A 10,505-nucleotide genomic window follows, 5' to 3' on the forward strand; every position below is an offset into this window, starting at 1 on the left:
TAAAAAGCGTCTGTGTTAATTGCAATTAATAATTCGTTAACCACCTTCGTATCACTATCATTCGTATCACATGTATCTTTAACGTAAACGCATAGCTTTAATACATTAAAATATAATTAGGCTGCAATATATTACAATACTATATTTTGAGTATTTTATATATCTCTGCATAGTATGCGTACATTCTGTGCATTTTTACACCTCCAAATTTCCTATAAATACATAAAAGTCTGCAGTCTAATTATGATGATTCTGAATTTTGGATTATTTATATCGCGATTTAAAAGATGTTCCATTTAGAGTTACTAACGTATAAATACATTAACTATCACAAATATAACGTCACATTCATAACCACCAGTTAAATGATACGGTGAAAAGAGAAGAATACTGTCGCGTTATTGCCATTGTAACAAGGGTCTGTCCTCATACTTCGGTTCGCTTTTAAACTTACAACATATTTACAAGCAAGCATTTTCAGCGGCTGTTCTCGTCGCAAGATCACAATACTGTCTTTTCCTCATACCGATTCATCGTGCTGTCAGTGAAACGCAAATATAAGGATGAGCAAAGGCACCGCTATGATGCATAACAAATAAATAGACGTTCTAGGTTCGCACGTGGAGACAACCACGTATTCTTCGTTCCATTGTGAGTCATTGCCACTCAATGGCAACTCTAAGACCGTCCTCTCGTTACTGAAGATTTTGAAAGGCAATGAACACTCTGTCGTGCTGTTCTTACAGGCGTGTACTGGATTCGAGATATTGTAGAGGGTCTTCAGCAGGTCGAAACGTACTCGTAAATAATTCGGCTGAATCTCGTTTTCAGAATTGAAGACGAAGAAATAATATCCGTTCGTAGGTACTCTGAAAAGTAGATTAAACGTTGATAACGATAAAATTTTAACAGACAAGTAAAGATAGAATCATCCGAAATATCCGATTAATTCCACAGACACTTGATAATTTCATACACATTTAACAATAGCAATCGCATTCTCGCGATAAAATAATCCAGACATTGTAATCCATTTGAGTCAAATAATTCCTCAGCAACGAATGTAAATTTGTCGTCACGTATGTTCATAAACATTTTTTGTTCAAAATACAGTTAAAGTATAATACTGAAACGAAAAAAATTCCCTCAAGATTGTTAAATAATTTATTGATATGCCATAAACCGCACGATATCGCACATTCTAATCGTATATTTGGTATTCTTACAGGAATACTTTGCATTTAGGAGCACTTAAATTTTCTTAAGTCTTAGAATTATGCATTCTTGAACCTATGTGCCCCTTCGTATCACATAGCAGCACTCTTAAATTCCCTTAAGGTTTTCAAATTACTTAAACTTAGAATTTTTGCATTTCCTCAAATCTTTAAGTTTCCTAGTTTCGTTTAATCATCCAATAATATCTTTATATCTTTCTTCAACGTTCCATCTACGTACTTAAAGTTCTTTTCTCTTAGGTCTTAAATCATTAAACGGAATCTAAAATCTTGGAATCTGGATTCTTAGAACTCTTTAAACAGTTTTACTACTTATTATCAAAAAGCTTCTATACTATCTAATGTCTGTAGAGTTATGGAATATAAAATGAACATTTTTCTCTTTTCTATCTTCCTACTCGTGTATTACTCATTATCGAAACGTAAAAAACTTAATAGAAATTATACTTCTATCAATATTTCTGAATTATTGATAACACGCAAAAATGATCGGAATTCATAATTTTTATATAAAAATAACCAATTGTTTTAGTCTTCGAGGAGGCCTCTCTGTTGCTAAAAGAAATCGTCACGTTATCTAAATGTCTGTTTACCTTTGAAATCTTATTTCTGCTATCATTTTAAGTATTCATAAATATTTATAACGGTTTACACGCAATATACCTGTATGTAACCGTGTTAGCGAACGAGGCGGTCAAATGTTCGCTTTCGTGTTTCGGCATACAATATCGATGTGGTGTTAAAGGTAAATTCAGAATCAGTCCTTTGCAATCCAAAAGCCGTTCCTCGGAGCTACTAAACGAGCTCCAAAATTCGGAATTACTTCTGTCGTTCAACGCCGTCTCGTTCACGGTACCCCTGTCCTCGGCTATGCCATCTGGATGCAATGTATCCTGACGTAACAGAAATTATAACAATTATAACAATTATATAATAATGCAGCTTTTAAAAGAAATACTTAATCGTAACAATATTTTATCCATTGTACCTCCTATATTAATTCTATATGAAACGACTTTCATTAATTCATACCCTGCTTATAAGCAGACACCTTTCCTCTAATGCTTCCATAATCTTTAATCGTTTCTTTCTATTTGACGTAACGCGATTGAACGATACTTATCAAACAAAGATTCATCTCTCTTATTGTTCCTGAGTTGAATCCGCGACAAATATTAACATTGCCTCGAAAATACCCTGATAAGAAAACTCTCGTACATTCTTCGTTAAATCCACGTGAATAAGTTGCAAACACCGCGAATAATTATGTTGACCTACTAATTTTTAATGAGGACAATACGAGCATCTGACCGTGTCTATCTCTGCACGATAAAATGTCGATTACGATCTATTAAATTGGACCGCTATCGCTGACGTATTTAACGTCGAGTTATTTACCGAATGAAATTGACATCGTGTGATAATCATCCGATCGAATTAGATTTAATCTGAACATAAGTCAACGATTAAACATCTCGTGGTAGCAGCATCGTCCTCCACCTTAAATCTCATTTCGAAACCTTATCGCGCATAATATTACATGCAACTGTTTTTTATCACTAGCTCGATGGAAATTTGCCGCTGTTAATTTATGTCCACGGAAAATTTTCTACAATCTTCCATGCTTCTACCTCAAATTCTTTGGAGTTACGTTTATCCTTTTAGTGATAATATCTTAAATACACACTGTCATAGATATAAGTATTTGGATACTAATTCGTTAAAAGACTGTGGAGGTTTATGAAAATCCATATCTTTATGAACATGACTAAAGAAATAGAACTTAGAAATTTTGTATCACCTTCTAAGTATTAGAAAGAGTATTCCACTTTGAATATTTGATATATTTTTACACATTGTATGCATTTCTGTACTTTTTAAGTTCATATAAATGCATAAATATTCGCAATCAACTTATATTTAGTAGAAACTTCAAGAAATTTTATTGTACTTATTCTTTTACATTATGAGGGAAACATAATGTGAATAAAATAATAAATTTATAATAAAAATAAAAAGTATTCAATTTGTACTAAATATCAGTAGGTATACAAATACTTATGGTCGACAAGGTACATAGAAAGAAGTCATTTTACCTCCTCGATAGCAGCATCGTCATCTTCATCTTCCTCCGTTAATTCCGTATGAAGAGGCGAAGACAGAATCAAGTCTCTTCGTCTTCTACGTTTCTCAGCATCCGAAAGTGTCTGATCGTTCATCGTCTTGTTCACTGCCTGCCATAGAGCTTCTCCCTCAGCACCCTTCTTCTCAATTTCAACCATCAGTTTTTTCAGTATCTTTTTACCCCGATAACCCAAAGAATTGACTTTTTCCAACACATCTCGAAGCACTTCTGCGGATGAAGCTTCCGCTTTTTCGATCTTCTCTCCAGGATTTACTGTCGTCTTCTCTTTGCTCGTCTGACTTTGCAGAAGATTTCCACGCCGGAGTTTTCGGTGTTTTTCTATCAATTCTCTTGTGTCGTTCATAACACTCACTACATTTTTCTTCATCAAGACTTCTTCAAAAGTTTTCATGAACATATTTTCCATCTGTTTGTTCCTAGTTTTCTGTGAATCATCATGGGGATATTGAGTAGGCGGCTTCTCGATGTTATCTGTTTCCACGAAGGTTCCTTCGTAATGGTGATGAGGGTTCTCCTTCTGCTTCTTTTTCGTGTCGAGCGTTTTGGCGAATAGTTCCGTGAGTATCACTTTCATAGCTTTGGCATCCAACTCGTGACTGTTGTAATGGTGTGTTATGGTGTTCATCGTGTGCTTCGAGCTGTTTAAAGCGTTAGCATGGTCCTTGTGATGAAACTGTATACCCTGCTGCACTCTCTTCATTTTCTCTGGCTCATTGCTAGGACTTTCACTCTATGAAACGTACATGAAATTTACATCGTTTTCGTTTTACATCCTGATAACATCGTGCTAATACAATATACGAGAATTACCTCAAGCGAACCATTCACTGTAAGGAAACCGGTCTCTTTAGCAACTTCCAGGAGTTCCTCCAATTCTTCGCTGCTATCGTCACCAATGAAGGCACATTCATGAAGATGTTTGTGACCGCGGATCATGGTTAAAGAAGCACCAGGCCACCTACCATAAAACCCATAAATTTTTACCTTTTATCGATACTTCCTCAATTTTATGCTTTACTTCAACTTCTTTTCACTTTTACATCAATACTACCTTACACAAGTGGATACAGTAACGCTACTACCACGAAGAAGATAGAAGCCCCAATATTCTTTCATGTCGTCCTCTAAAATCAAATGTCTTGTCATAGAAACGGGTAGAAACTCGTTTTCCATTTTTGGTTCATCATTCATCAGATAGGCGTTAAACGTGGTATTAACTTTAATGACTTGACTCTGCGAAGAATTTTTTCTCGATAATCGCATTATACTTAACAATGTTACGATGAGCCGTGGGATTAGAACATAATAAAAATATGCCTAGAGATAAAATGAGAATGTACTTACTTGACACCACGTGGTAGATACTTTCGCGTCGATAAGCCTTTGATCGGAAACGGTTAATGGATACAGTTGCTCGCAATAAACACGATATCGCAAGTATATCGGCCCAGCCACCAATACCGCAGGAAGAAACATTCCCAGTAAGCATAATCGAAATAATCTCAGAGGCACCTTGTACTGAGACCTACGAGGCTGCCAGTCTCTTGGACGAGCACCGTCCTCTACGAATTGTATAACTTTCATGAGAATCTTTCAGTTCAATGATTACTCAAAATTAATTATAGAAACGAATGATAATGAGTAAAATGATTAGTTACAAGAGTAATTGAAAGTTTCAATTTTATTATATCAGGCATACTTTATTTTCATTTTGCCAAAAATATTTAAGAATATATTCGATATAAATGTAATATAGTTTGACTGTAAAGGATAAATACATAATTAATTCGCAGAAGATGCTCGTTTATTTACTTATTACGTTACATAAATATTCACGCTAAATTACGCAACAGAATTATTTGTCGATCTTCTTTGTTAGATGATAAGATAGATAAGATCTTTGTTAGATGAAAGATAAAATTATGCGAGTCAGCCATGTTATTTTTGAAACTCTACACTCAAAATAAGCTACATAAATTTCATTTATGTCTGTTCGTTATTTAGAAATTTAAAATGGTGTAATCGCTTCTAGTTTTAGCGACTCGTGATTGTGAAGATCGTGACGTAATTACGTGAAGACACATTAATTAATAAAATTTCTTCTTTGTCGACCTTATGTTTCTCGTTTGGAAAAGATTAGTTAAGTTTATTTTCTGAGACTTTGTTGAAACAACTATAAAATATTTTATAACATTTTATAGACTTGTCTTAACAATCATACAATTGATAATCGTAGGAATAAGTGGGAAATTTTCCTTAGAAACGAAAGTTTTTATTTTGGTACGGAGTCACGAGTAACATCAATCCAGGATATTTTGAATCGCTATCTTGTTGACACAGTCTGTAGTAACAAAGTACGTATATTTTGGATTGAGATACATTCACGATAAGTAATAATCAATAATGACGACATACATTCGTATCGTACAAAGACTTGTAACATCTATGGAATCATTCCTTTTGAGGAGGATTTTTAAACTATTCTATTAATATTTTTTAATTAACGCTTATAAATTATGAATGAAAAATATCAAATCAATTGAAACTTATAAAACTAAAATCAAGTAAAAGTTATAACAACTTAGTAATTGTGATTAAATAGGTTAGGGGTTAGGTCTTATGTCTGCGATCGAATGCGCAAGGTTATCAAACTAGCAGTCTTCCGAACGTCAAACGATATATATATATATATATATATATATATATATATACATATATATATATATATATATATATATATATATATATATATATATATATATATATATATATATATATATATGTATGTATTTATTAAATTCGATAAGTGCAAGAGCAATAACTTTATCGATTTGCTTTGAACCTAGCAAAAGTAATAACTCAAACCTATAATATTACCATGATTATTATTTTCTGAACATATGCGCTATTGATTTCTGCAATCTTATACATCTACAAATATGCATGTTTTAAACAAATATATGTAAGTATAAAGTGATTCTAACTCCAAAAATATAGCTGCCGATAATGCATTTTATCTCAAAATCCATTTTCTTTCATAAAATATTTTTTATAACAAAACTATATTAACTTTATTGAGTAAAAATAACGACAATGTTTTTATCTATTCTATAAATAGATAAATATGGAATTAAGTGTTTAAGTACTTTATTATAGCTCCTACAATATATAACACTATTTATTCAATCAATATCAATGACATACGAATGTTGTATATTTGAGTTATCTATTGGAACTTTGAAAACAGAAAAAGACACAAAATTCGATAAAATCATTATCATTTCGGTACACTGAACGATAAAAGATACCAGTGCTCTTATTTAACGACATTTAAATCAGTTTAATCACTCCAATTGTTCCCAATTTACCATGATGCATATAAATGCATAAAATATATACATATAAAAACCTTTATATAGGTGCGCTAAGATAAAAATTTAAAAATAAGATACTTATATCTTGCGCGAGAAGAAAGATTATTTACAGTGCTATTATGATCGCTATTATGAGCTACATTAAAGAAGAATATGCACGATTAAAGAATGAATGTGTTACATTTCGTTTCAAAGGGCAATACATTTCTTGGCTACTTACAGTGGCTTAAGTAAATACTATCATTACATAATTAGTTAATTCATCTATCAATGCTAATACGATTTTGATAGGCCGTGTTTAAAGCTCTACACTCGATTATAGTATGTATATACATATATGATGCATGTATGCTTTGCAATGCACACATTTCTTAATACCACGTGGTAAAGGAAAAGAATGGAAAGAGAGAATATCATCGCAAAAAGATTAGTAGCTAAAACACGCACTTCACTTTGACTTAATATTTTGCTCAAAAATAGTTAAAATGTATACATATGCGTGATAAATTATTTATTTTAAAACAACGCAATTTATGGAATCAAAACGGGTTATGAAGAAGAAGAACATGAATAGCGATTATCGCTTTACTATTACATCTTCGAAATGATTGATGAAATATACGAACAAAATAAAGCATACCAAGTATATCTATTTTTAATGGCGTCGTTGGCATTCTCCTAGTAGAAACGCGGTATAGACACTCAGAATCACTATTTTCACACGTGGATAGTATTAAAAGCAATAACAGAAACAAACACACATTATATACGTTGATGATTCATTAACAAAAATATATAATACGTAGTTTGTAAAGAACAGCAATTCTTTTTAAATAAAAATAATCCTTTTTCCAAATTTTTTATTGATTACTACAATTAAAAAGAATGTTTAAATTACTTCTCTTTTTAAAAAAGTTATTAACTTTATTTCCACTGACATTTACAATAAATGTATAATTCATTAAATGAATACATTATATTTATGCAAACGGGAAATTACGTATGTAAATATACGATGCGTATCGTCTGCTGTCAACAGATCGACTGAATCAGTGAACGAATATGTCATGTTTTGTATCAGTATCTTATCAAATTTTACTGTGCTCTGGATAAGCTACGATCTATACATCTATTTGCACAAAATCATGGCACTATCGTTATCCATCTTTGCCATCAAAATATTGCAGTTATCTAAAGTATGGTAAACATGACCATATGGCACCAAAAGCACACATACGTACATAATTTTCCTTTTTTCCTCAGTTGATGCGAAACTACAAAATACTAAATTACCTAAAAAGTAATATTTGCGCAAAAAATTAATTTTTTAATTTTAAAATATAAAGCTATCACATTTTTTCCAAAATACTACTTACTTCTTCAGTAAATGTATAAATTTTGTTTAAAAGAAATATTTAATATAACATACTTTTATACACAATTCTATACACAAAAAGATAATACAAAAATGCTATATTTACTTGCATGTGTAGGTATAACATTATTTATGATAAATATTATTTGCGACGAGAATCGGATTGCCTATTTTTATCATCATTTGATTTATGTGATCTTTCTCCTCTTCGTCGCTTATTAAGAGGATTTCGAGGATCATAAATTTCAAACCAATCATCGTCTTTTGTACTTGCATCTTTGGCAAGAACAGGTGCTTTTTCTTCACAATGTAATGCATGTATCATCCAAGACTCATCAGCTGGATCAAAATCATCCTCTTTATTATCTTCTTTTTTTAATGGACTCAGCGATCTTTCTCTTATAGTTTCCTTAGCAGTTTGAAGTTTAGATTTAAACTTGTTTAATAACTCCATTGTGAAGTCCTCGCGACTTTTCCCCTTTTTAGGTAATTTCGACTTTGCTTCTTTATACTTCTCTTGAGTTTCTATATATTCTTTCATAATCTCAGTTTTCTTTACTTCTTTTTCCACCTGATCTTGTCTTAGTTTTTGATCTGCTTCTTTCGCTTTCTTTTCATTTTGAACATCACGTTTAAAATCCCGAATTTGTTTTCTAATTTCTTCCCTGCATAATAGTTAATTGAAAATACTTAAATATACATTAGAAATAAATATTAATAAACAAATATCAATATAAAACATACGCTTTTCTTTTACGTTCTTCATCTCTGTCCTTCCCAAGATAATATTTATCTTCCTTTATCTCTTTATCATTTTCATCATCATCTACCTTATAATTTTCTGTTTTAGAATTTTTCTTTGTATCTCTTAATTTATTTTTTATTCTTTCTTTCATTGCTCTAAAAATACAAAACTTTTAATAAAAGATCTTACTTAATATAATACGATTATAACGTAAATAATAAACCAACTCCTTTTCTTTTTTTATAACTTCTAATTCCTCTTGAGTTTTTTCTTCCACATCGCTTTCCCAATCGCTACTATGGTCGTTTTTTATTTTTTTGTTTGGAGGTCCAGCCAATTCAATAGCTGGTTGTGCACTTAATTTTGGATCAGTTAGGTGATCATGTGCAGACTTGCCTTTACTACTAAACTGTTTATTAAGTATGACAGATTCTTCTTCATCTTCCTCTGCTTCTTCACCAAAGGATAAAAGATTAAAATTTCTGTAACAGAATGTCTCATTGTAAAGTATATTATTAATAAAACAAAATGTTCTTTCTTACTTTACTCCTGTTCTTTTAGTTTTTAAACTATCATTTATTTCTTCATTTTTCTTTGATACTATCCTTGGTACAATATCAGGAAATGGATTCTTCAATATTTGTGTTTTTATAATTTTTGGAGGATAAAGTGGTCTATCATCCTGAAATAAAAAAAATATGGAAAAATAGTAGTTGCATTGATTTCTAATACATTCCAACAACACTAAATTTACCTCATCTACAAGCGCTTCTTCAAGTTTAAGCATGTTAAATATAGTTTCTCCAGTAACCTTACCAAAGATAGTATGCTTATTTTGCAACTCTGGTGTGGAACCAAGAGTAAAAAAGAACTGAGAACCGTTGTCATCTTTTCCAGCATTAGCCATAGCAATTAAACCTCTTCGACAAAACCGTAATCTTGTGTGAAATTCATCCTAATGTATACACATATATATATATATAAATCCAACAATTATTTTTTAATAAAACAAATTAATTTTATGTTTCAAATAAACTCACTTTAAATGGCTGTCCATATATGCTTTCACCACCTTCTCCTGTACCTGTTGGATCACCACCCTGTGCTATAAATCCTTTAATGATTCTATGAAATATGGTGTTATCATAATAGCCTTCCATACATAATTGTATAAAATTTCTACATGCTTTTGGAGTCTCTTTTGCCCATAACTCTAAATCAATGTCACCAACAGTAGTTTTCATCATCACCTATTTATAATATATTAGTTTTGGTAATATAACATGCCATTGAAATAAAGCGTATTATTTAATGATATAAATTATTTAACATTTTAATATAGAAGTTCAAAAATAAATATTATATACAGGTTATGTTTTTAAAAACAGGTATACAATCCATTAAAATATTATGAATTAATACTTACTTTTCCCTTAGTGGGTGGTTCTTGTATATAAATATTACTCATATTTGTAAATCCTCTTTAATAAAAAAGTTATATTTCAACAAATATCAACGAAAACACTTCATATTAAAATTTTAATTCGCTACAATACGTCAACCAAACAGGTGAAAATGTATTACTTAACACCATTGACATAGACTATACATAATATATGTAGACGTATAA

General features: G+C 31.2%; 1 protein-coding gene across 1 annotated transcript; it reads right to left on the reverse strand.

The window, feature by feature from the left end:
• Nucleotides 1-398: 398 nt before the first annotated feature.
• LOC117236634 lies at nt 399-10,500 on the reverse strand. The gene is made up of 13 exons (XM_033499766.1): nt 10,302-10,500; nt 9,916-10,125; nt 9,630-9,830; nt 9,418-9,557; nt 9,103-9,357; nt 8,875-9,030; nt 8,302-8,795; nt 4,726-4,952; nt 4,433-4,614; nt 4,192-4,339; nt 3,332-4,111; nt 1,899-2,128; nt 399-869 (listed from the first exon to the last, which is right to left on the reverse strand). Exons 1-13 carry the CDS (start codon nt 10,341-10,343, stop codon nt 542-544), a joined length of 3,393 nt encoding a protein of 1,130 aa, XP_033355657.1. The 5' UTR covers nt 10,344-10,500; the 3' UTR covers nt 399-541.
• Nucleotides 10,501-10,505: the final 5 nt, after the last annotated feature.

This window comes from Bombus vosnesenskii, unplaced genomic scaffold (genome assembly GCF_011952255.1).
Source record: "Bombus vosnesenskii isolate JDL3184/JDL3185 unplaced genomic scaffold, Bvos_JDL3184-5_v1.1 scf7180000013351, whole genome shotgun sequence".
Classification (NCBI taxonomy): domain Eukaryota; kingdom Metazoa; phylum Arthropoda; class Insecta; order Hymenoptera; family Apidae; genus Bombus; species Bombus vosnesenskii.

Bases quoted from the DNA above. Each gene is read 5' to 3' on its own strand.
- LOC117236634 (XM_033499766.1), bottom strand. From the start codon at position 10,343: ATGAGTAATATTTATATACAAGAACCACCCACTAAGGGAAAA. The intron at 9,031-9,102 runs GTTGGTTTATTA...TTGTATTTTTAG, and splicing joins GTTATAAAAAAAGAAAAGGA to AGCAATGAAAGAAAGAATAA. The intron at 4,112-4,191 runs GTAATTCTCGTA...TACGTTTCATAG, and splicing joins CAGTGAATGGTTCGCTTGAG to AGTGAAAGTCCTAGCAATGA.